The 27,380-nt window shown below is 44.9% G+C and overlaps 1 protein-coding gene across 3 annotated transcripts in view; it reads left to right on the plus strand.

Annotated features, from left to right (window-relative positions):
• The window catches only part of LOC148009094 (protein fluG-like), a 120,532-nt gene that overhangs the window by 81,676 nt on the left and 11,476 nt on the right, over positions 1 to 27,380 (plus strand). For all 3 annotated transcript variants that reach the window (XR_015689871.1, XM_087673818.1, XM_087673819.1), the window contains exons 6-9: positions 12,507 to 12,663; positions 12,750 to 12,845; positions 12,939 to 12,987; positions 13,081 to 13,358. Coding sequence is in view for 2 of the 3 variants with exons in the window: in XM_087673818.1 (XP_087529944.1) it covers positions 12,507 to 12,663; positions 12,750 to 12,845; positions 12,939 to 12,987; positions 13,081 to 13,358 (580 nt within the window). In the remaining variant the exon portion in view is untranslated. The remainder of the gene's footprint in view (positions 1 to 12,506; positions 12,664 to 12,749; positions 12,846 to 12,938; positions 12,988 to 13,080; positions 13,359 to 27,380) is intronic.

The following is a 27,380-nucleotide window of genomic DNA, read 5'->3' on the forward strand; positions in this document are numbered from 1 at the left end:
ACTGATTGGATTGAGGCCCATCCAAAAAAAGGTAAAAAGTTGGATGCAGGCATGGCAGATCTTGGGCCTACTACTTCACAGGATTCCGTGCGCACGTATATGCGCAGGAAAGAAATGTTCACCTCACAGCCGGCTGCGCGTACTATAGCCCCGTCTGCCCCCCGTAATCAGTCTACAAGGAAAGCCTATACAGACGGCCCCAAGGGCCCACCTGCTAAGCTGGCGTTTGATACAAAAGGTAATGTGATTACACCCTGGGATCGGCGTTATCCCCGCTCTGCTCCCAAGGCAGTGGATTTTCCTTCTACCTCTAAAGCAGGTCGCCAGAATTCGTATGCAGTATTGGCTGATTTTCTGGATGAGGGTGTCCTAGATGCTCTTGCGGAAAAGGTGAAATCGAGGCAACAACCGTCTCGTTCCTGGCTCCCTTTTTTGGAAGATATATGAAGATAGCCACGTGGAATGTGCGAGGCATTTGCTCTCGCCATAAGCAACATGCCATGTGGACTGTCTTGCATGAGAATAAGTGGGATGTATTGTGTGCAGTTGAGCACAAAAGTCACGCTGAAGCAGGCAAAATTGTGGATTTTCATGGATTCCGTCTGTTTTATGCAGGGACACATTCTACGCACTATTCGGGCGTGCTGATGATTGTCCATGAAAAATACCAGCCTGTTCTTGTCAAAAATGATGTGCAGGGCCGCTTTCTGGTAATCGAAGTCTTATTTGAAGGAGAAATTTTATGGTTGCTGGGCCTCTATGCTCCAAATGATCCTGCCTCCCGACGGGATCTTTGGTCAACTTTGCAGGGCTCCATGTCACTTGGCCGAAGGGGATTTTTGATGGGAGATTTCAATATGTGTGTTGACTCTTCTCAGTCCACTTCGGGGCATTCGGTAATGGATACGCCGGAAAGCCGGGTGTAGAATTCCTTTGCTTTGCGCGTGCTTAAGCAAGATCTTTGGTCGTGGCTTCACCCTTCTTTTTCAGGCTTTACTTTTCATTCCACACAATATGCCACTACTTGGTCGCGGTTGGACCGAATGTATATCATGCAAGGGGATGATTTTCTTCCCGAAATGCTGGAAATGAAGGTCTTGCAGCAATATGCGTTGTCGGACCATTTCCCCCTCCAATTTGAGATGCGGGCACACTCTATTGCACCTTTTACGCAATTGCTGGATAGGCTCCCTTTACGTTTCAACTCCTCTTATTTGACGCATCCAATTTTTCAGGGCTATATGCAGCAATTGATTGAGAGATTCTTATTGGACTTCGCCTTTGCCGGCCTGGCAGCATTTGCGCGGCTGCTTTCTAATGTGCAGCGGGTTGCTCGGCAGTATGGGATTCATCATGCCTCTCTTTGTCGGCGACGTCGACATGCAGCACAGGACTTACTGGCTTTGGTCCGTTCCTTGCTCGTGGATTCCCCAGATGATGATTTTCTGCTGTCACTGGAAAGGCGTTTGACCTATCTTATTCAAGTTTTTCAGTTAAAATCTTATCAGCAGGCCAAGCTGCATAACTTGACTGACCTATTGCAAGATAGTGCCTGCCAGTCTCATAAGTTCTTTCGCGCCTTGCATGCTTCTCCGGCTCGCGAAAATATGACTAGGCTCCAGGATTCGGAAGGTCGCATGGTCACTGATCCGCAGACCATTGTCACCATGTGCAGAAATTATTTTATGGAACTTCTTGGCTCTTCTCCCTCGCCTTCTAGCCAGGTTACACATGCCCGCTCGGCCTTCTATCATCTGGTCCGTCAGCAGGTTCCACTTGACATGCAAGCCACTTTGGAGGCGGATATTTGCGAGGAGGAGGTTATGGATGTTTTGTTGCACCTGCCTAAGGATAAAAGTCCTGGTTGGGATGGTCTCACTAATGAATTCTTTGAGCACTCGGCCGCGCAGTTGGTGAAGCCATTGGCGGTCATGTGTCAGCAGGTTTGGGAAACAGGGGTGATGCCTTCCTCATGGAAAGAAGGCGTTATCAAACTGATTCCCAAGGTCCCTTCGCCGTCAAAGCTGCAACACTGGAGACCAATTTCTTTGATGGGCTCGATGTACAAAATCTTCTCCAAAGTGCTGGCGAATCGGCTTCACAAGCATCTTCCAGCTATTGTGCATCCCCTCCAATATGGTTTCATCAAGGGCCGCAACATTCTCCATAATATCTTGAATGTGCAAATGGCTATTGACTATGCGCGGCATTCCAGTCAGGAAGTGGTCTTGATTCAACTGGACTTGGAAAAGGCCTTTGACTATGTGGACTGGTCTTTCATTGCAGATCTCACGTCTGCTATGGGCTTTGGTACACGGATGTCCCGATTGATCTACACCATTAGTGCTGCGGCTTCTTCAAGAGTTATGCTGAATGGTGGGGTTACAGAGCCATTTGTCCTTGCTCGCTCGGTCCGACAGGGTTGCCCTTTGAGTCCTCTCTTCTTTGCCCTGGCGACTCACCCGGTCCTTTCAATGTTATCCTCAATGGCGGCTTCGGCTCAGCTGGCCGGATTGTCTCTTCCTTTGGGGCAGCACTTCATTAGCCAATCTTTGGCTGATGATACTTTTATGATTTTGCGGGCAGACAGGGACAACATTCGAAAGGCATTAGATGTTTGGACGCTCTTTGGTCAGGCCTCTGGTCTTCGCATCAATGCCTTTAAGTCGGCCATTCTCAGTTGCACGGAGCCTGATTTACAGTCATTAGGCTGGCAGGGTCAGGTGGTTTCCCGTGGATCCATTGTCAGGCATCTTGGATACCCGTTGGGAGTGGATGTACGGCCAAAGGACCTACTGGAGTGGATTTCACAAAAACTGGCGACGAAGTTTATGTATTGGAAGTCGCAAGCGTGGCCATTCCATGTGCGCCTCAAAGTGGCTCAGACCATTATGCTACCCATGCTAACGTATTTCCTGCCATTGCTGCCATGGACGCCTACTACTTTGAAGGCTCTTACTCATCCTGTTCGTTTCATGCTATGGAAGAAGGACTCCCTGCAGTCAGGCATTTCATGGATTTCATGGCCGCATACATGTACCCCTAAACGCATGGGTGGTGGCGCTATTTTGGATGCAGAAACTCATATGGTGGCTCTTCGTTGGTCTCTTTTTCGTGCCATGTGTGTGGATCATCACCCGTGGACCATCATAGCCCGTTATTTTCTTGAGGACAGCGGGCTACGACATGGTAACACACGGCTTCGGGCCTCCTGGTGGCATGTCCTTAATTCTGACTCTCGATTTTCCAGTCCCTCTTCCTCTTTGTTACTGCACTTGGTCGGCTCTTGGAAAGTGGTGCTCCAAAAGGCCCGTTGGCATCCAGTAGGGGACCGCGTGCAGTCTAACTCCTTTCAGCTGGAATTGCTGGCAGTTTCCAGATTACTTTCATGGGAAGACAAACATCAGCTCAGACCGAGATTTAACCGCATGGCCCGTTTAGGTCTGACGTCGATTGCGGATGCTACCCTTGCCACTCGCAATATCCTCGCATCGTTTCGGACTGCTCGGAGACTTTTCAGGATCCCGCGCGGATACCGTGGTTTATGGGACAAGCTTTTATTGGAGCTTCAGGGTCGGCAACCCTTTCCTGCCCTGGCTGTGGATCGTCCTTGGTAGGACTGGGACCTTGCAGGCAGGTTGAGTCTGGAAAAGGCCTCTACCAATCAGGTGTATCATCTTCTCATTCGAGATCACCACTGGCTAGGTGTGAAAGCTAATACTGTTTGGGGACTGCAGAAATCGCGGACATGGTGGCAGGCAACGTTGATGGAGGGCTGGCTGAATAAGGCACCTTTCAAATGCAAGGTCTTCCTTTGGCGGGTAATGATTGGTGGTCTTCCTCTTGCCTCGGCCCTTTCCAAGCGTCGAATCTCGAATGGCAATTGTTTCTTCTGTACCACTACTGTGGAATCAGCCAGACATCGTTTTCTTTCTTGCCCGCTCGCCAAGAATATCTGGTTTCTCTTGTCGCAAATCTGGCAAGCGGTGGTGGGGTCCTCACTAACTCCTTTCGATTGGGTTTTTGTGCGCCCAAAGTACCCCACACCGCCACAATTACATATGAAGATCTTATTTCCCTTTTTCAGATACTGGGGATGCTGGCACATTTGGACCATGCGCAATGCTTTTCTTTTTGATTCGGCCTCTAATGTACCGAGACATATTGCCAGGCTTAAAGGGCTCTTGCATTGGCAGCTAGATCTCATTCGACACTCCGACTTGCTCCCTCGGGAGGATTTGCATCCCTGGCATATGGCAATAGCCTTTGGGTCGTTGCCATGATTGATGTAACCTTTGTAGTACATTAGTACGGGGATTTCCCACACGTTGGGCTAGGGCGCTCGTGTCTCTTGTAATCATGTCATCATGTAATCTTGTACCTTTTTCGTAATTAATACAATTACCTTTTACGAAAAAAAAAAAAAGAGAGAGAGAGAGAATGTTGACCTGTTGGTCTGATGTAAATATTCACTATCTAATTCAATTATCTTCATGAAAAAGAGAGAGAGAGACACACACACACACACACACATGCACACACAAATTCACCTTTTTATCTCTTGCTCTTTGGTGAGATAGATTTGGAGCTTAGTTTTCCGTGTGTGGACCTTAGCGACTCGCCAGTAGCAGATGTCCATTTGTTCTTGGGTTTTGGGTAAGACACCTTCATTACCTTCTTTGCATTTGGATTGTGCTTGCCTTTTCTGATTCCTTAGATGGACAGCGCTCTGTCACATTTGGCGTATCTGTCATGTAGCCCATGTTTGAGGATTTTGCTTATGGCAGATTTCTTCCATGATTGTAGCAAATGTTATCCTCCCTGATGTGGCTGCTCCTTGGTTGGATATTGCTTGCTCTACTCCAATTATCTTGCCACCAACATGATACTTATGTGTTATTTTCTAGTAGCCTTTTGGTTTTGACTTGCTTCACAAGATTTTCTTGGTTGACCAAAAGGCCTAACATGTTATCACATCTTGTATTCATCCTTTCTATTTGGATGGCTTGCAAGTTGGGTGTAAATATTCGAATATTAATGTACACTTATTCACAAAAAGAGAGAGAGAGAGAGAGAGAGAGAGAGGGTCTTGTTCCACACTGATGCAACCACATGAAGGTCTTGTTTCATTTTTTAAGATTTTGGAGCTGCTGGCATAATTGGATCACTCGGAATGCTTTCATCTTTGACTCTACTACGGGCATCTAGGGACACATCCAAACTCAAGGGTTTTCTACATTGGCAGTTAGATCTTGTGCAGCATGGTGATCTTCTCCCTAGGGAGGATTTAGTTCCTTGGCATACGGCAATTTGTGCTACTTTGCCGTCACTTTTGTACTCTTTTAGTTGATATTCTATAAGGGGAGTTTATGTACAATGGCCTAGAGCCATCCTGCATCTTGCATTTTTTTGTAATTAATACAATTACCTATTACGAAAAAGGGAGAGAGTCATGTGCAAACACGCACGCACACACGCAGAGAAGGTTGCCATTGTTGCTGCAGCATTTGACAGGCCATTTCCAGCCAGCTGGAGACCCTTCATGAGCTGGTGACATGCCTAGAAGAGGCTACAACAGTATGGGACAGTGGTTTGAGGGCTGTTTCAGATAGGCAACATCATATTCAGGATAAAAGGGATGAGTTGAATAGTGGGTAGCTTGTCTATTTATAGATGCAGGAGGATCTTCTCAAATTAGGATTTTGCCTATGGGACATAGAAGCTTTCAAGGAACATGTTTCGTGTTTAATGAACGTTTCGGTAATTACATGTTTTGGGGCTGTTTAAAAGAGCTAATCAGTTTGTAGTGCATTTTCATGTATTTGAAGGCAGAGAGCCCCCCATCTTTATTACACCATGCCATATGCTGGTGGACTTAGGTTTTTAAGACTTATTGCACTAGGCAAGTCTCTATGTAGCATGTCTAGATTGTAAGTGACTAAGTGATATATATAAAGGATAAAAGTTTTATGTTTAGACCATGGGCAAAGAATCCCATGACAACAGTGCCAGTTCATGTGGTTTTGTAATGATAGTGTGGACCATACATGGAACATTTGTTCTTCCAATCAACATGCACCACCCAAGGTTCTAGAAGTATGGCCAGTGGCACGAGGCACTAATTTGACCGTAGAAGAAATCCACATGTTGGAGAGTGGTGGGTTTATTTTACAAAAGGCGGCACAAGAGGCAGATGCTAATGAGGGCTCGTGGAGATATAAAAGAGGTCTTTCACAGGCTGCAGAGAAAAGGATAGACTCAGCGTTGGCTCTAGATGCAACTGTGAAGGGCCACACAGTGGTGAAGGCCTTGAAGCATGAGGTTTTCAAACTAGAGACAGCTAACTCAAGTGTCATGCATGAGTGTTATGATGTGCACATTGCAAAGAATCCAACATGTAATTGCTGGGATTTCATGGACCGTGCCGTAGAAGGAAAATCATATTTGGCATGCAAGCACCTATACTATATGTACCTCTGAGTGTTTGGGATGGATGCAAATAGATGCCGAATAAGTAGCAGCAGTATGAAATCTATTAGTGGATGATGATTACTGATGAAGGCAGCAATGTACAGATGTCCAGCAGTTGAGACACAAATATGGTGGAAAATGCAATTATTTTGACTGAGGGCAGCAATCAAGCTGACTGCTAGACAGCCTGTCTTGAACAGAAATGCAGCTGAAAAAGTGTTAGTGGCTGGTATATGGCTCTGAAAACTGCAAAATGCAGTTGTTGGCAGGTGGGCAACAAGGAGCTGATCAATAATGGCATGGTCAAATGCAGCAGCTGGGGCAATCTGGAAGCAGTCATCAGCTGAGGGATGATGTCACCTGCTGTATACAATGGTCATGGCAGGCTGGACAGCTCCTAGGTGTGCATGGTAGCAGCCGGTGAAGATCCTCCATTATTTGGTGATGTCCTCTAGAAGGGGTATGAGAGGAATGTGAGGGAGCTTGGGAGGGAGGTTAGTTGCTGAGAGCTGAGACCAATAATTATGAGGATGAGGGATGCGCAAAACACAAGACTCCTATTTATCGAGGATTTTGGAGCCTTGTCATACTATCAAAAGTAAAGCTGTTTATTTTTGGTAAATTTGCATTGATTTCTGTTTGGGGCTGTTTTAAGGAGGCTGAATCAGGGATTTGTGCACCATAATTATCTGAGAGTGGAAACCCTAATATTAGTGGCTCAATAGGTGGCAGTCTCTGATAATGATAGATGAGCTATGGGAGATAAAGCTACAGCATCATCCAGGAGGTTACGGAGGTCTAGGCAGTTGACAATATGCATTTTCTCTTCTAGGATAAGCTTGTCTACAAGAGGATGATTGGGCAGCTTTGGGGTTTGAGGAATTTTGCATGCTACTGCAATCACTCTCGGAGATGTGGATGCTACATATATAGCGTTTTATTCAAGCATTTTTATGGCTGTTATTTGCTCAACACATTAATTGAAATCCAATGTATTCCTTGGAGGCCCTAAGTGAATACTAGCTTTGCAAGAATGGGACATTTGTCTTGGCTTTCCTCTCTAATTCTTGGATAAGAGATGATAAGGCATGTACCTTTAACCAAAGAGTTGGATATGGTGTCCTTGAGTTCTTATATAACTACACCATGTCTACTAAAAATATGCTGCTGTTCCTCCATTTGGTGAGCAAGATGTACGCATTAATGCATAGAAGGTGGGGTTAATTAAGCTGCTGTGCAACTAGGCAAGTAGGTGAAAAGAGCAAGCCAGGTGGTTGTTTGTGCATAGATAGAGGGAGGATCATGGATATGTTGACATGATAGGTAGTATATTGGGCATGGCTCTCGGGTCCCACCTTCAATTTAAAATGAATAATAATTATGCAAAAAATGTTTTTAGATGGATAAATTATGGGCACTCTGCCCATTAAAGTTTGATTAATGGTGTAAGCTGTTAGCAGATTTGTCAGTTCATGTGTGAGTTTGTGCATGTTCCAATGGTATGGGCATTATTTTACCAGCCATGATTTGATTTGTCCTTTTTTTTTTTTGGGTGCCTGATTTTGAGGCCTATAGTCATTATTTTATGGCTGACCAGCATTTTCTAGGACCATCAAATCTGGCTGACCAGTTCATGATCTTGTCCTATTTATAGGACTAATGGTTCCCTCCTCATTCATCACTCTGCATACTTCTACAGTAGGTTCCATTGCAGAGAGGGAGCCGGTGCCAGTGCCCACGTAACCATGATTCACTATTGTTTTTGTATTTTCTTGTCTCAGTACATGGATTCCATTTCTTAAGAATTCTTTTGAGTTCTCTTTGTAGTGTTCTTTTCTTTTGCAGTGTTTCTCTTTTCTCTTCACTCTTGTGTTGTGCAGTCCATTCCAACAGATTTACATGCTTCCATTGCTGCACCCACTTGTGACATGGTATTAGATTTCGGATTACGGGGCTGACATGGTATCAAACGTCCATGTAAGGTCATGTGGTGCTGATTCCTCTGCTGCACGCCTGCATTTTACTTCTTTTCCTACTGATCTATTTATCTACTGTCTGCTGTGACTGAGCTTCAGCTTGGGTGACCACCTGTTTCCAATTTTCAGCCTGTTTTCAGCCCCAGACACTTGCGCTTTTGACCAGCTGTACCGGGGCTGACATGGTATCAAACGTCCATGTAAGCTCATGTGGTGCTGATTCCTCTGCCGCACGCCTGCATTTTACTTATTTTCCTACTGATCTATTTATCTACTGTCTGCTGTGACTGACCTTCAGCCTGGGTGACCACCTGTTTCCAATTTTCAGCCTGTTTTCAGTCCCAGACACTTGCGCTTTTGACCAGCTGTACCTGCATTTTGCTGCAAGGATCAGTTTTCAGCCTGGACGACTGTATGCAATGCCTATCTTGTTTATGTTTTGATCCTCAACATCTGTGTTTTCATCCTCTTTTTTTATCTTTTTGTGCAGTAGTTGTTATGAAGAAATGCTCAAAGCAGAGAAAACACAAAACCAATCGTATGACAAAGCACAAACTGATAACACAAAACATAGTTAGAGTTAGGATAACTCAAAGATAGTGAACATAATATGTAATGAAGTGGATGACTACTAAATATACAATGCTCATGCAGCAAGCACACTATGTAATCAATATTGAACCTTGAATTGTCATATCTTTGGGATCAAGGTAGAGGTTATGAGTTGGACAGTGTGTCATACTGTGAATGGATCTCGAAATGCAGCAAGGCAGCCCTTGTGTGTTGAACACCAATAAATGCAGCTAGGGAAGATTGGATTTGATGCAGATAGGCAGTAGGAGAGAGAATATGTAGCAAATGCAACTCTAGAGGAGAGAGAAAACCTAGCGATTTTGCAGAAGGAAGAGGCAAACGCAAGCAGATTGATATTGGGTTATAGATGGAAACTGATGGCGACAGTGTAGGTGTTGATGGCGGTTGTTAGCGAGTTTGATGGAGACATAAGAGCTTTGGCAGTTTCAGTGCATTTTCTTTATTTGTCGGCTTTCTCTGTGCATTCTTAAGTTAGTTTTTGCTTTACACAATCGTTGCCTACACTTACCGGACATTGTCATTGTCATTTGGTATATTTTCGGGGTCTCCTCTATTTTTCTAGCATTTTTCTTTTCAGTGACCAGCATTTATGGTCCTAATAAGAGCAAGTTGGCCAGTTGTTTGGTGTTTTCGCTATTTATAATTGTATCCTCCACTTGGTAGATACACACACTCTTTAGTCTTTAGTTTTCCGTTTGTAGGTGCACACTTTGACACTCCAACTCTCTGTGCTTGTTGCTGCCATTGTCACGAGCCTGATCTGGTGCCCTCAGTGATGCTTTGGGCTGAGCGCAGGGAATGATTAGCCCATCCCCATTGTATCAACATTCTTCTTCAGTTAGCGGTGTATTCTTCCTTGATCTTCTGCTCTCTCTCTCTCTCTCTCTCTCTCTCTCTCTCTCTCTTTGTACTTCTCTCTGTGTTCGTGTTTCTCTTCTATTGCGGACTCTCACATGGTATCATTGCCTGAGTGAGGACACACTTCATTATAGCTGGTGACTTAGTGTTGTTTTTGTATTGTCTCTTTTCTTGGTATATGGATTCCATTCCTTGAGCAGGGAGTATTCTTTTGAGTTCTCTTTGCAATGTTCTTCGTTTCTTTTGTAGTGGTTCTCTTTTCCCTTCTCTCACGTGTTGTGCAGTCCTTTACAACAGATTTGTAGGCTTCCATTGCTTCATGATATAAGCCAATATCATTAAGTCAACAATGAACCCATTAGACTTGTCATGGTTTGTTGTGTCATGTCTTGATGCATTGTCACCTCATCCTACTTGTGCTTTCACTGACTCAACTAGTGCACCCATGCCTACCACCTTTGTATGTAATAGTCCTAATTGCATGCCAATCTCAACTTTGTCAACATATTCTTCAATGACCTTCCAATGGTCTTGCGTATGTTGTTGGATCTTGCATAAAAGAACAATTTATTGCTTTGGTACAAGTTGAAATATCCTCCGGGCTCCTACGATCCAAGTTGCACACAATATGAGCCATAGCCATGTAGAAATAACCGTAAGAGAATGGACATTACACTTACCTTCCATTCATAGAGCCAAACATCCTCACTTTTGAGTTTGGGACGAGCAATATAACGGGTCAGACTCACGTCACAAGGGTTGGTGTCCCATACCACTAGCTCACACCATCTTGGTGTAGTCATGTGACAGCCATTGGGTCTAGAGTCCATGCATGTTGATCATACACAATGTACATTAAATGAGCAACAAAGGCCTTAACCATCCTAGTCTAAGGGTGCATTCACTGAATGACCCAAGGTTGTGACCAATCTCTTGGGTGCCCATCTTGAATGTTAAAAAATGTAACATCTAGTTTGTTGAAGTCACCTCCAATAAGCCTAGAATCAATGTTGGTAGGTACTTTTACGAAATGTGACCGATAGAGCATGCCTTGTGACACCTATCATATGGTCTCTCAAGGCGGAAATGAGGCTTGGTCCAATTGAGGTACACACCCCTCGACTCAGGCCATTGGTATAAGATCACAAATATTTCTAGTATGTAAAGGATCCACATATGAGTACTTCTTGATGCAGTGTGCCTGTGAGCAAGGGAGCTTGTCTTCCTGTAGTAAAAGAACTGTGAAGATATGCTAGGGTTTGCACTGAGGAAACACAGCATGTACGACCAAGATTGAAACATAAAGACTCAGACTGACAAGCAAAACTCAAACCCTAAACGCAAAACACAAAATGCAAAACTCAAAACTCAAACACAAAGACAAACATAGAGACAAGAAACTTTGAAGTGAATGAATGCTGTAAATGAATGTAAGAGTGTATAGAATGCCCAAGGGTAGAGCAATGTAGTGTTGGAGAGTGATGTCCACTGGAGACAGATCTGGAGTGCTATAACCACTAGTTGGAGATGAAAGAGAGTGCTGAATAATGAAGGGCAGCAGGCTGGTCACCAAACACAACAATCAGAGGCTGAAATTTGGTAAACACAGTAGTGTGTGACCAGAGAAGGCTAAAAACTGATCACTTGAGGCAGAGAATTGTCAGGCAACAACAAGAGGTGTGTGCTGATATAGGTGGCCTACTGGACAACAAAAACGCAAGTACTGTAGTAGTCATTCGATGGGAGAGATGATAACAACCTGTCGCTTGGCACCAGATACTGAAAACGTAAGCTGATCAGGTGCTATGATGATGCAATAGATGGAGACCTCCAAACAACAGGCGATGGCTGAAAATAGGCCACCTAGGGCTGGCTAGTGATGGGCTGTAGTTGGTGATGGCTGGACAGCAGATGGTAGGTGGCTAATCAACTGAAAAGCATGTTTGAGCTCAACAAGAGCATCAAGACATCTTGCAAGTGAAGTTACAGCTCCAGGCAAATTATCGGTTTCTTGGGTAATGCACTCATGATTATTGAAAATAGGCCGCCTAGGGCTGGATAGTGATGGGCTGTAGTCGGTGATGGCTGGACAGCAGATGGTAGGTGGCTAATCAGCTGAAAAGCATGTTTGAGCTCAACAAGAACATCAAGACATCTTGCAAGTGAAGTTACAACTCCAGGCAAACTATCGGTTTCTTGGGTAAAGCACTCACGATTATTTGTCTAACACATGAAATGTACCTTGCTATTCGCTTCTATAATGGCTAAAGCTTCTTCTATTAGGGTTGCTATATTACCACGCCAAAAAATAGAGCAGGAAAACAATAAAAATGAGAATATCCTGCCATCTCAGGCTGGCTCCTTTACAGTATGGTTCAGGTTGAACGACAAGAAAGTGGGACACAAAGCCATGGTGGTGGTCCATATGTTATTTAATGCCACTTTGCCTCCTTGAGCTTCTTTTTTCTTGACAAACAAATGCAACGCTAATCTTTACTATTGTTTGGAACATGAGGATAAGGAGCAAGTCTCTACAAGGTTGTTCCTCTGATTGTATGCTGGTGCAACTCACTTTTATCTGTTTGGATGTTATTTTTCCTCAAAAAGGTTTGGAGATAGAGAACTGGACCTAAGGTTGGCAAACCCTCTTCACCTCCGTCCTGTCCTAGAAGACAAACGCTTTTCAGAGAGTCGTCTGGTATTACTTCACGCATCTTACCCATTTTCAAAGGAAGCATCATACCTAGCCAGCGTTTACTCACAGGTATTACTTGACAGATTATTGCATACTCTTGTACTTTAAAAATCAAGCAAGTTCTTCTGGTGCTAATAGCTGTAATATTACTGCAGGTATTTTTAGACTTTGGGTTGGCAGTACCTAAACTGAGTGTTTCAGGTATGCACTCTGCTGTGAGTGAACTATTGGAGTTGGCTCCACTGAATAAGGTATGAGAAGTTCGAAGCACAATTTAGACTTAGTACAGACCAGTATAATAAGCTGTGGCTTTGTGTTACTTTTTCCCTAACTTGATTGTGCAGATAATGTTCAGCACTGATGGATATGCATTTCCTGAGACATATTTTCTTGGTATGTTACTTTTTGTGCTTGTATGACTGTGCTAAATAAGTAGTCATTTTTCAGCCTGTCCTTTGACTGAGTACAACAGTTTATGACATGAAGGAGTGAAATGGGCTCGTGCAACACTTCTACATGTACTCAGCGAGTCTTGTGCTGGTGGAGATCTTGCCTTTGAGGAAGCATTAAAAGCTGCAGATGATATCCTTGGAAATAATGCGATAGCCTTCTATAAGCTGGAACTGCAACTAGCAAGTAATGAGTCTGAAGACTCAAACAGTGTGTGCCAGCGGGATGATTTACAGAGTAGTTCTAAACATGTCTCAACCACTAAACAAGTTCGATTACTTTGGTGTGATGGGTCAGGCCAAAGGAGATGCAGAGTAAGTGTATGGTGTGAACTGGTCCCTTAACGTTAATATGTTATGTCAAAAGTGTCGGTATTCAAGAACATTAGAACATAATGATTTTTCTTGTGTGAGGTGCTGTTTGGACGTCCTTGAAGGTTTAGTGAACACTTGTTCATATTGAATGCCATAGTATATACTTCAGGCGTAGGATTGACCCATGCATCTCTAACCATTCACAATTTCTTGAAGGCAATATTATCTTTCAAAATTAGAAGCTATTTTATTTAGTGTATCAAAATGATACTTATACCCAGAGTGCTATTTAAGCATAGAACATTGTAATAGTGATATTTTTTGGACAGCCATCTCTTTCTTGTGAGCCCTTCACCAAGTCAGTGGGAAACATTAGTATCTCTGACTTGTTCTTGGTGCTGTTTTGACCACTTCCATGGCAGTTATATTCAGTGACCATTTACTCTAGAAACTGAGGTTGCCTGTATGTACAGACATCCTACCATAGGACAGTTGAAGGATTTCTTCCTCCACTCTCCATTTGAGCTGGTTCTCCCCATCAAAGCTTCCATGCCACATGTTTCATATCTATGCAATGTAATTTACTGCTTTCATGTCTTCTGCTGGGCAGGCGTACTTTGACATGGTATTAAAGCACCTGAAGGTGGAATCTTTTGACTGCAAAGAAATGATACTCTTGCTGCTGCATTTTGACTACAGGTTGCTACATCCAGATATGGTTGCCACAGGAGTGGTGTTTTTACATCCGCATCCATCCATATATTGACATCCCTGTTGGTGTCTGTCCTCTTACATGTGTGGCATTAGCTAGTAAGTGTGAATAGCAATTGGCTTAGATGCTTGACAGCACAATGAGGCTATTTGGAGCTGCATTTAGTTGTGGTGCATGGGTCACCGATCGCACAATTTAGGGGATTGGACTTGCTGGGTTTCCCTTCTCTTCCACCCGACAGCATGGCACCATCCTGCAAGATGATTTCTCCAGGATGGAGACGAGCAGGACACCTTCCTTTGCCTCCTAGCATCCACTGTTAGATAGAATGCATGGCTGGAGACCTGTGTTTCTCGTCTGGAGGCTTTGTTTTCATTCCTAGTGTTTGTAGGCATCAGTGGTGTCTATGTGATGTGATTTCTTTGTGACTACTCCTTGGACCAGGAGTCTCTTGGAGTAGCAATGTTACAAACTTGTACAAATATCAGCCTAATGACCTCTGCAGAGGGGACCACCTTGCCCTATGGGATCTTTTTGAAGATGGTGTTCTTTACTTGTACTTCAGGTTTAGGCCTTCACATACATCTAGCATTTAAGGCAAAGTATTAGTAGTGTGTCGTGAGTATCCATCTCTTGCTTCCAACCCCATCATGGAATCAGCTGGTAACATTAGGAGCTTTGGTGTGTTCCATCTTACTTGGGCTTCTTTGACCACTTTTGCTTAGAGTTACTTGCCAACTAGCCATGTTATTGATTGCCCACTGTAATAACATTGGTTGCCTAGGCCCTATGTATAGAGGCATCTGCACTAGGCTGAGTTGGAAATTTTCATTTCTTTGTAGTCTCCACATGTGCTAGGTCTCTCTAATGTGCCCTCATCTTTGTTGTCATCATATGTGTTGACAATACGTACACAACTCATTCATGCCTTTTGTTTGGTGCTTTCCTATCACACACACTTCTACATGCTCACGCAAAAGAGGCAGCAACACAATTGTGCTGGGTTCTTGTTCAACCAAGGTAAACATAGGGGGGACACTTGCTCAATTATATCACCGTGGTACTTGATGTTTGGTGTTAAAGTGGTGACCCAAATAGTTGATGCATTGACATTGTGACTTTAGTCTTTCCTAGATTCATACTGGCTAGGAGTTGGGGAATGTTGTGGGAAAGAGAGCGCAAAGACAAAGCCCCATGGTTTTGAGCTCTACCCAACACTAGGAAAGAGCTGACAAATTACTATGAGCTATCTTATGATAAAGCTTTGACTAATTTGTGGATAAAGCCTTCCACAAATCCAAGCACAACTCATACTTGAGTTTGCAAAAGGCAAACATACTCGTGAAGATACATGCAACTGGCTTGCTCAAGTATACATAAAAGCTCTAAGGCCAAAGCTATGGGTAGTGTATAGACACAAGAAAAGAGAATAGGGGAGGTAGATCATGGCGAAAGGATGAATGCAATCACCAATGATGCTCTATAGTGCATTGGGCTTGTCATTATTGTTAGAATTTGCCGATTCTATGGGCAATGCCCGATGTAATTTGTGTGGTGTGGACACTTATTAAAGTGTCAATGTAAGGTGTGTACACCTAGTGTCTTAGAAACTTAAAGTAGTGACACTAGGCTCTAGAGTAAAATAAACCTAACTTTAGTTAGTTGGTGGAAGGCTGGTTAGGTCAACCCTTGACCTAAACATAAGTTGTACTTTCACTCTATCTTTCATTCAAGCAAGTACACTCTTCTCTTTTTGCTTCAACTCACTCTCTTGCTCTCATTGTCTCTCCTCTCTCTCTCCATAGTTGGCTGCCATTTTCCAACGTTTGGTATCAGAGCAGCTCGTACGCACGGATTCTGTTCAGCCACCATCAGCCGGTGCCATGCTACCGAAGGCCCTATTGGTGCCAGCTTGGTTCTCAGCTCGAGGAAGAGTTTTCAGCTGCTGTGAGGTGTTGCTGAAGTGGAGGAGGAGCTGTAGCTGAGCCGTCTCTTGTCTACTCCATATCTGTCCAGTTCAGCCATTAGCTCCAAATCTGTCCATTTGCTCCAGATCTGTCCAGTTCAGTCATCTGCTCCAGATCTGCTGTTTTCAGCCTGCGTGGAGTCCTTCACACACTCCAACGTGCAGTCCCCCACACGGCCTTGCACGTAGCCCAAGGAACTGCTGTTTTGGAAGAGCTGTTGCTGTTTTCAGCTCTGCCTGCCAATGTCTGCAAACCCTAAAAAGTGTAGAAACCCTAATTTTCTGATTTGGGGTTTTCTCAAAATTTTTGGAATTTCCAGTCTATTTCAGCCATGTCTTCTCAAATCTCAGCTCGTGCTGCCCAAAAATTTGAGGCTTTTGCTAATTTTTACTCCCAAAATTTGAATTGACAACCAATTCGAAGAAATTTCTCAATTTCTTGGACATTCCCACCAAAAATTTAGGGCTTTTGCTCGATTGGAGGCCCTTTGCGCAAATTGTTACCAAACTCATAGACATTGCGCAATTTCTTCCACATTCGCTTAAGAAAATTTGGGGCTTTTCAAAATTTTGGATCCGGCACGCATCATGAGGTAGATTTCAGCTATTGTTCAATGCTAACACGCATCCCGAGGTGACATTTCTATAGAAATTCCAGCTATAAGGTACAAATTTTTTCAAATTTTAGAAAGAAATTTGGGGCTTTTGGCCAACACACACTCCAAGGCAAGTAACAAGCAATACAACAACATTTAATTGCTGTTACAGTCAGATTGAGCAAAGAATTTTGAAAAAATTTAGTAAATTTTGGTAAGAATCAGCATTAAGTTGTATTTTGTACTTTTGTGGGCACACATTTTGAGGCGGGTGTGGTACAGCAGTATAGTTCTGTAATTTATTGGTTGAGTGTGATGATTTGGGTGGCATTGTGCACACTTTGGCATTTGAGTGATGGTTTGGTACTTGTTTCTTAATCCCCTGAGGAGTATACTCTATACTTCAGCATTGAAGTATTTGGCTGCAGATTTTTGTCTATCATTGACAGCATGGCACATCAAGGGAATAATGGTCAGAGCAACATCCTTGGCGTTCTCACTCAGGAGGACAAACTTGATGGCTCAAATTACCCACTGTGGAGTTTTATGGTCCGTAACCTTCTTGTGGTAAAGGACTTCTGGGACTATGTCACAGGTGATTTGCAGTGACCAGGAGGTCTTGCACCTTAGACACCTCAGCGTAACCCTTGAGGATAGGTTGCTGGTGCTGCTCGTGGTGGTATTGGTGTTGCTATTGCTATTGCCTCTCCTCTCTCTCCTGCTGAGGATCAGAGGAAATGAAACTCAAAAGATGCACAGGCACTTTCTTTGATTGCCTTGTTAGTGAAAATGGTAATTATTCTGCACATTTGGTCTTGTAAGATCTCAAAATTAGCATGGGATGTACTTGAGCGTATGTTTGCAGCACGCAATGAGGCCAGGATATCCTATCTCCGCAGAGAGTTGGCCAATGTGACCATGGATGAAGGTGATAGCATGACAGAGTATCTTACTCACATACAGGATTTGTGTGAGTAGCTACTCAATGTTGATGAGGTCATTCAAGATGTTGAATTGGTAAGCATCACACTGAACTCTCTTCTAGAGTCATATCTTGGTTTCCACACCTCTTTGATGTTGTCTTTTGGGGGGGAAGGAGGGAGGTAGTAACCCCTTACATTTGTGGAGTTGGAAGGCCTCTTGCTGCAAGAGGAACAAACTCAGAAGAATGTGGCATTGCGTTCAGGTGATGTGGCTATGCTTTCCAAATTCAAAGGCAAAGGAAAAGTCAAGGAAAATGTAAAAAATCAGCAAAAGGTTAATGCTAGACGGCCATCAAATAAGGTTTTCCAAGACACAGAAATGACTAAAAAGAAGGGGAAATGCCATTATTGCAGGAAGCCTGGTCACTATATCGATGAATGCAGAAAGAGATTGGCCAAAGAGAAGAAAAAGAACTCTGGTTTGGTTGTCCAAGAAACATCAGCGATCAAATCTACTGATGATGATAATTAGGCTAACTTTGTAGAGGACTATGCATTTCTTACATGCAGTTATGATTCTTCAATGATTGATTCAGCATTTAATGCTGCTGAAACGTAGCAAACATAATATTTTGATAGTGGGGCGTTAAAGCACATCACTTCCAGAAAGTGTTTGTTTACCTCTTTGCATTCAGCCCCTACTGGGAAGCGTGTTACATGTGCAAACAACAACAGTTATGATGTATGTGGCATTGGGACAATCACTATTACTGTTGCAAATGGTTGTGATTTCATGCTTCTAGATGTCTTGTTTGTACCTGGCATTACAAAGAACTTGTTGTCTATCTCTGCTTTTAATAAGCATGGCTTTCACATCATCTTTGAGGATGACAAATGCATTGTTAGAGATAGAGAGATGGATTATGTACTTAGGCTGCCCGACACCCTACATAAGGGTCTATTTTTGTTGGATACATATGATAGACAATCTCATGATGCTTTAGCAGTCACTATTCTTTCGCCCACTATGCAAAATGCCGAGCTATGGCTCGCCCGCTATGGGCACATGAGCTTTGGGAGTTTGATGACCCTTCAGAGGTGTCATATGGTAGATGCATTGCCTCCAGTGGAGATTCCACCTCCTCATGCACGTGAGGGATGTATTTTGGGCAAGATGCATAGGTTTGCCTTCAAAAAGGGTGGTGCTTGTGTGTTGTCCGAAAAATGCAGCTTCTTCACTCTGATATTTGTGGTCCCATGAGTACATGTGCACTTGGAGGTCATCAGTACTTTGTTACATTTATTGATGACTATTCTCGGTATACATGGGTGTATGGGCTAAAGGAAAAATCCGATGTGTTTATGCATTTCAAACATCTTGTTGCAAAGCTTAAAGCTAAAACTGACTTAAAAGTGCAAACACTTCGCACAGATGGAGGGGGAGTACATGTGTCATGCTTTTGAGACATATTTGCTTGATCATGGCATTACGTATCAAGCCATTGTTAGAATGACTCCTCAGCAAAATGGTGTTGGTGAAAGGAAGAATTGGACTCTTATGGAGATGACTCGTTGTATGCTAAAAAGCAAGGGGCTACCTCATAAATTTTGGCTAGAAGGCCTTCAGTGTGCAAATCATGTGTTGAATTGTGCACCCACTAAGGCATTGAAGACGATCACACCGTTCGAAGCTTGGCATGGCAAGAAACCCAAAGTAGACTACTTTCGGGTGTTTGGTTGTATAGCCTATGCACATGTTCCGAAAGAGCTTCGTGGGAAGCTTGATGACAAGGTTGTAAAATGCATATTTATTGGCTACAGTTCAGAGAGCAAGGGCTATCGCTTGTATGACCCACCCACGAAGAAAGTCTTTGTCAGTAGGGATGTCCTATTTGCTGAAAATGCTGCATTTTCATATGATCAGTTTCAAATGCCAGCCACCCATGACATTGGTGATGTCTTTGAGGGTCTTTTGCCACTTACTTTGGAGTCCGTGCCTGCTGTAAATGGCAGGACAGACTTAATACAGCAAGCTGTTGCTGCACCATATGCTTTTGAACAGCAGGGTATCGATGATGGTTTGCCACATGCAGTGGAAGAAGTAGTACAACATGAAAGGGCTGCTGTAAATGCAGCCAAAATAGTCCCAAGATGGCTGTTGCAGACTCTCCAGGAGAGTAAATGGATGCTCCTATACCTCAATGCACTAGGAGGACTGCCAGAAATGCAACAAATGATGCAAGGGGGGGGCACATTTGATTGATTTTACGGAAGTAGATGATTGTGATGAGCATGTGTTTATGAGCTCACCATTGGATGATGATGAGCCTACTTCCTTGGACGAAGCTCAACAAGATGTACATTGGATGCATGCCATGCAGGATGACTTAGACTCTATTGCCACTAACTCTACATGGGATCTTGTGGATTTACCACCTGGCAAGAAGGCCATCGGCACAAAATGGGTTTTTAAACTCAAACACAAGATTGATGGTATAATTGACAGGTACAAAGCACGGTTGGTAGCAAAGGGCTATGCACAGAAGAAGGGCATAGATTATGAAGAAACTTTTGCTCCTACATCCCGTATGAGTACGGTGAGATGTGTGATTGCTATGGTTGCAAATTATGGCTGGAAAGTACATTAGTTGGACATTAAGACAGCATTCTTGAATGGGGATTTGCATGAGGATGTTTATGCGTCACAACCTCCAGGGTTTGTGGTTAAGGGGAAAGAGCACATGGTATGCAAGATGCATAAAACTCTTTATGGTCTCAAACAGGCTCCTCATGCATGGTACTCCAAAATTGATGCTTATTTGGCTAGCAAAGGGTTCAAAAATAGTCCAATTGCTACCACTTTATACATTAAGAATGAGGGGGGGGACTTGAAGATTATCATTCTTTATGTAGATGACATGTTGCTCAGTGGACCTACAGAAGAAAAAATTGCAGAGTTTAAGGCTGAATTAAAATATGCATTTGCTATGTCAGATATAGGCTGCCTACACTATTATTTGGGGATTCAATTCACCCAAAATCAGCATGGTATCATCATGTCACAGTCACAATATGTGGATAAGCTATTACATAGGTTTAGTATGCAAGATTGCTAACCTATGTGCACTCCTATGGAGCTAGGCTTAAAGTTGTCTATGCATGATGGTGAAGAGATGTCTGATGTTGCAATTTACAGCCACTATTGGCTGTCTTATTTATCTTTGCAACACACGCCCTAACATTCAGTATGCAGCATCTCAAGTGAGCAAGTATATGCATAGCCCACAAACCATACATTGGCAAGATGTTAAGCGGATTTTCAGATATTTGCAAGGTACTCAGTCACATGCATTATCATTTCCTGGGGGGGGGGGAGACTTGCAATTACAGGCTTACTGTGATTTAGATTGGGCTGGTGATGCAAACACTAGGTAGTCTACTAGTGGACACTGTTTCTTTCTAGGCCGTTCATGCATTCCATGGCTAAGCAAAAAACAACCTACAGTGGCTACCTCATCTTGTGAGGCTGAATATAGGGAAGCCTTCACGGCAACAGTGGAATGTGTATGGTTGCGCAGATTGTTAGCTGATCTACATTTACCATTGAAGGGTCCTACACCCTTTCTTTCTGATAGTCAAGAGTGCTATTGCAGTAGCACAAAATCCTGTGTTTCATACTCGCACAAAACACATAGAGGTGCATTACCATTATGTTAGAGAGAGATGCTACGTAGGAGAGATCAGCTTGATGTATGTATCTACACAGAAAAATGTTGCAGACATTTTCACCAAGGCACTACCACGCGAGAAGTTTGAGGCTTTTCGAAAGTCCTTAAACTTGTTACCCTTTGATGATTGATCATCCTTGTACTTCATCACATTGGCATTGCAGGGGGTGTTAGAATTTGCCGATTCTATGGGCAACACCCAATGTAATTTGTGTGGTGTGGACACTTATTAAAGTGTCAATGTAAGGTGTGTACACCTATTTCTTAGAAACTTAAATTAGTGACACTAGGCTCTAGAGTGAAATAAACCTAACTCTAGTTAGTTGGTGGAAGGCTGGTTATAAGTTGTACTTTCAGTCTATCTTTCATTCTAGCAAGTACACTCTTCTCTTTTCGCTTCAGCTCACTCTCTTGCTGTCATTGTCTCTCCTCTCTCTCTTCATAGCTAGCTGCCATTTTCCAACAATTATATTGGTAGGCATTTGAGCTCCAAGAACTCCCATGTTTTTCTTTTCTTCAAAAACTCCTAAGGTTCATGTTTCCGCAATGCAAATTGATGTATGCTGATTTCATCTTTAAGGAAAGCATGTTTTATATTCTCCAAACACGAAGATAGAAAATTAAAAACCATAATGCATGTGAAAGATACCATCATGGGGTGCTATTATCTCATCAAGATTGGCCAAAAGCTTTTCACGATCCCAACATGACCAAAAGCTATCGAGATCTGCTAAATATTGACCATGATCTTAATATGACTAAAAAGGCACAAAAAAAGTACACTTTTTGTGGTTAGTTACACTAGAAAGAGGTCTTGCCAAAACATGATGTGCATCTAGATGCCAAAAACATATTTGGGAATCTATAAAATCCATTCATTAAAGGGAAGAGCTCATGAAAAACACATAAATGACTGGTAGAGCCTCCCAAGCATAGCCACCTTGTATTGGAGGGCATGTTGCTAACTATGCCCTTGACACAAGAAGAGATGGTGGACCTTTCGGACCTTCCTCTAATCTTTACATCCTTGGACATCTAGATGGTCGCTAGTAGCATTGGTCATAGTGGTCACTGGTTAGTCACACAGTGATCATTGGTCATAAAGTGACCTAATGTGAATGCACTAGGGGAACCTGTTAGCCTGCTCTTATTCAGTCTCAGACTGTCATCTCCTGGTTGTGAGCTCCTGTCAGAGTCTGACAGGAGACAGAGGAGCTCTGTCAGTGTGTTTTCAGGCTGCCTTAGTATGTATGCAGCCCTGGGCATTTTACAGCCCAGTTCTGGGCTGTTTTTGGGGTGACTGCCCATTATTTTGGGCAGTCGGACCAGTTCTGGTCAGTCGGACCAGAACTGGCCAGTCGGACCAGATCTGGCCAGTCGGACCAGATCTGGCCAGGTCGGCCAGTTTAGCTGGTCGGCCAGTTTTCTGGCTGGGGGCTATTTATAGCTGCCCCCCCAGTCAGTCCAGCATTCATCTCTTTCATGCTCTGCAGGTTCAGCACTGCTCCCTCCGTCTCCGTCTCCGGCATTGGTGCTGCCTCTGCTTCCAGTCTGTCCCGGTTCCCTCACTGACGCTCCGGGCTGCGTGCAGGGACTGTTCTGTCCATTCCAGTGTATTCAGCATTCATCTCAGTCAGTGCAGATTTTCTTCCTTCATTCTCTGCTTCATCTCTCCTCTCCTCTGTGTTCGTGTTCTTCTTTCGCTGCGCACTCTCACATGGTATCATCGCCTGATTGAGAGCACGGAGGACGCGAGAAATACCTTACTGCTGCTGTTCACAGTCCCACAACAGCCAGGCGATTCCTTCAGGAGGCTGCCAACAGGTCTACACCAGCCAGGCGACTGCATCAGAAGGCTGTACAGCCTGCGTTTGCTGTACACAGGGGCTGCCACGTCATCCAGTGACGCAGCAAACCTGCGTTTGCTGCCAGGCGACCTCCTCTGCTGCAGGGCGACCCTCCTACAGCCTGCGTTTTGCTGTTTTGCAGGTCGCTTCTACCCTGGCTGCTCCTCTCCTGCAGGCGACCTCTGTCTGGGCAAGTTCCCGGTGCTGGTGGTCTCGTTTCTGGTGTTCGCCATCAGATCTATTTGCGTTTTGCAGATCCAGGTGGCTGTAGGCACTTTCTGCCTGCATCTTGGTGGTTGGTGACCACACTGTTGGTCCTATTTCGTCAGCGGCACAATTTTCTTTGGTATTTTGCAGATTGGAAGATGTCTTACCAGTTTTCAGGCTTTGAAGACTCAGAGGATGAGCTTCTTTCTCATCATTCCTCTGAGCGGAGGCGGGACTATCGTGAAGTTCGACAACGGGATGACCCTCCTCGCACTCGGCCTTCTTCAGTCCATGCATCTCAGAGGGTTCCATCTACTGCGAAGGTTTCTTCAGTGAAGACTGCATCTACTGTGCGGATGCCTTCTCTGATTCCCTCTATCCAGGTGCCGATTCTCCCTTCCTTTCCGAAGGAAGACAAGTTGGATGGTTCCAACTATTCCCTATGGTCATGCAAGGTGGCTTGCATCCTTGATACCTTTGATCTGTGGGATCTTGTTTCTTCGCCCATCGACCGACCCCCCGTGGATTCGTCCGATGGCACCTCTATGGACCGTGCAGCCTTATGGGATCGGCTCAACTCTCGAGCCCGTTCCTTTCTTTTTATGAGTCTCCATGATTCTGTTCTTGTACATGTTCACAGGTTAAAGACCGCGGCGGAAGTATGGACAAAGCTTGCGTCTTTGTATCAGCACAAGACATTTGCCCACAAGATTTCCCTGGAGAAGAAGTTGCGGATGCTCAGTCTTGATGGTTCTTCTTCCATGAAGGAGCACATCACGAAGATGGAGGATATGCGAGGCGAGCTTGCCTCTCTTGGTCGTCTGATATCGTCTGAGGATATGGCGATGATTCTGTTGACTCAGCTGCCATCACCCCGCTATGATGTCTTCTACACCAGCCTCATCACCACGAGAACCCGTGAGACTCTCCTATGGGAGGAGCTTTCCCCGCTTGTCTTGGAGCATGACGAGCGACTCAAAGAGGTGGGAGCCAGTGGCTCCACCAAGGCATTTACGGCTGCCACAGGTGGTGGCAAGAAGAAGAAACAAAAGAAGGAGAAGTCCAAGGACAAGAAGGAGGAAGATAAGAAGGATGCGAAGGAGAAGAAGCCCAAGTGTCCCCATTGTGGGAAGGGCACTCATCCCGAGGAGAAGTGTTGGCAGAAGTATCCCCATTTGAAGCCTAAGGAGAAGGACTCGAAGGCGGCCCCAGCCACAACAGAATCTGCGTTTGTGCATCTCTTTGTTGAGGAAGACACTGCCCTAGCTTCTACCACTCCGGAGAAGCCTTGGCTCGTCGACAGTGGCGCATCTTCACATATGACCTTCCGTCAGGATTGGCTTCAGGATCTTCGTTCCAGAGGGGGTACAGTCACCATTGGTGACAATTCTACAGTTCCTGTTCATGGAGTGGGGACTTTACCTATGTTTTCTGACAGGCGGTCTTCCTCCGCCAAAGTGCTCTATGTGCCTGATTTGGGTTTTAACCTATTATCTGTGCATGGTCTTACTCAGTTAGGTACCCGCGTTATTTTTACTCAGGATGCAGTCACAGTGGAGGATGCTTCTACAGGTGATGCCCTTTGGACAGGTACACAGGAGGGTGGGCTTTATACGCTCACAGCCTTGGCTGCGCGGACTTCCCATGAGCTTGGGCTACTCTGGCATGCTCGGTATGGTCATTTGAACCTTGATTCTCTTCGCCGGGCTTCTAGGAGGAAGATGGTGGAGGGACTTCCTGATTTCCCTCCTCTTCACACTTTGTGCCCTAGCTGCTTGAGGGGCAAGCAGCACAGGCAGCCTCACCCGCAGGTTGCTTCTAGGAGGGCTACTTCACCGCTTGAGTTGGTTCATACCGACCTTTGCGGACCTATGGGCACGGCCTCCCTTGGGAAGGCCAAGTATTTGATGCTGATTGTGGACGACTTTAGTCGTTATGTGTGGCCTTATTTCTTGGAGTACAAGAGCGAGGCGTACTCCCGTTTCTGTGAGTGGCAGGTGTTTGTGGAGACCCAAACAACTTCCAAAGTCCGTGGTGTTCGAGCTGATCACGGTGGAGAGTTCACTTCTCACCTTTTCTCTCAGTTTTGCAGGGATCATGGTATTCGGGTGGAGTATTCCCATCCGAACACACCATCAGAGAATGGTGTGGTGGAGCGTGCGAATCGGACCATGATTGAGATGGCCCGATCTATGCTGGAGCATAGGAGTCTTCCTCATTTCCTTTGGGGTGAGGCGGTGGCTACAGCGGTGCATATACGCAACCGCTCTCCGACTTCGGCGTTACAGGACATGACTCCATATGAGGCTTTCTTTGGGAAGAAGCCTTCCGTGTCCCATTTTCGCATCTTTGGGTGCGATGCGTTTGTCCATGTGGACAAGAAGAAGAGGAAGACGAAGTTCGACTCTAAGTCGAGAAAGCTTATCTTCGTTGGTTATAGTACGACCACGAAGGGATATCGGCTCTACGACCCGACGACGCGGCAGGTTGAGGTGAGCAGGGATGTGATCTTTGATGAGGCTTCGGCCTCTGAGGATCCGATTGATGGTTCTATTTCCGATGTTTCTTCATCATCGACGGACCCCCCCCCACCTTCTCTCCCTTCACTTCCTTCCAGGATCACCCTTAGCACCCCCCCTATTCCTCCTCCTCCTTCGGCTTCCCTTTCCCCTTTGGTGGATGTGCCTTCGTCTTCTACGAGCTCTTCTACCGCCTCTTCGGGATCTTCACGGGATATACAGCCTTCTTCAGATGCGGAGGATTTACCTTCACTCGGTGAGGGGGAGTCCCTCTCCGATTTGGGTGCTTTACAGGTTCCAGAGACCCCCCGGTCTCCCTCACAGAAGGAGTCTCTTAGGATTCCTTTATGGTATCGCCGGCTCATGCAGGATTCAGGTGTTACACACTTTCCTGCCTCTTCTACAGGTCCTCGTCGATCAGCCCGTTTACAGGCCCAGCGGGACAGTTCACTATGTGTGAACTATGCTCTTATGTCACAGATTCTTCAGGATTCTGAGCCTTCCACAGTGGAGGAGGCTCTTGCACAGGATATTTGGAGACAGGCTATGCAGGCCGAGCTCGACTCCATCGAGCGAAACCATACGTGGGAGCTTGTACCGCGTCCCGCGAAACGGAAGGTGATTGGTGTGAAATGGGTCTTTAAGACCAAATGTCTTGCAGATGGCTCCTTGGACAAGCATAAAGCTAGGCTTGTTGCCAAGGGTTTTGCCCAGCGTGCAGGGTTGGATTACTTTGAGACTTTTGCTCCTACAGCTAGGATGTCCACCATCCGAGTGCTTTTGGCTCTTGCTGCACATCACCATTGGCCTGTCTATCAGATGGACGTCAAGTCTGCTTTTCTGAATGGCGTTCTTGAGGAGGAGATTTATGTTTCACAGCCTCCTGGTTTTCTTGTGCAGGGGAAGGAGGATCATGTCTACAGGCTGCGGAAGGCTCTTTATGGCCTAAAGCAGGCTCCTCGTGCTTGGTACCAGCGGATTGACCGCTTCTTTCTACAGAGTGGTTTTGCGCGCTCCGCTTATGATCCCAACCTCTACTTCCGGGTTGTGGATTCTCTTTCGGTGTTTCTCATCTTGTATGTGGATGATCTTATTATTACAGGGAGCGACACTCAGCAGGTGGAGCATACACGGTCCATTCTACAGCAGGAGTTTGACATGACGGATCTAGGGATCCTTCACTTCTTTCTAGGTCTGGAGATCTATCAGATGGCACAGGGCATTTTTATCTCGCAGCACAGGTACATCTCCGAGCTTCTTTCGGAGTTTGATATGGCTGAGTGTCGGCCTATCTCATGCCCTATGGACCCTGAGTCCAAGCTTTTGACAGCTGGAGTTCCTCTTACCGATCCCACCCGTTACAGGTGCCTTGTCGGCTCTCTTATCTGGCTGCTTCACACTCGGCCGGATATCTCCTTTGTGGTGGCTTTATTGTCTTCCTTTATGCAGATCCTACCCAGGATCACTGGCAGGCGGCCCTGCGGGTTCTTCGCTATTTGCAAGGGACTCGATCCTTTGGGATCA

The sequence above is a fragment of the Lygodium microphyllum genome, unplaced genomic scaffold (assembly GCF_053477565.2).
Source record: "Lygodium microphyllum isolate KBCC unplaced genomic scaffold, Lygodium_microphyllum_v1.1.10 scaffold_40, whole genome shotgun sequence".
NCBI classification, from domain to species: domain Eukaryota; kingdom Viridiplantae; phylum Streptophyta; class Polypodiopsida; order Schizaeales; family Lygodiaceae; genus Lygodium; species Lygodium microphyllum.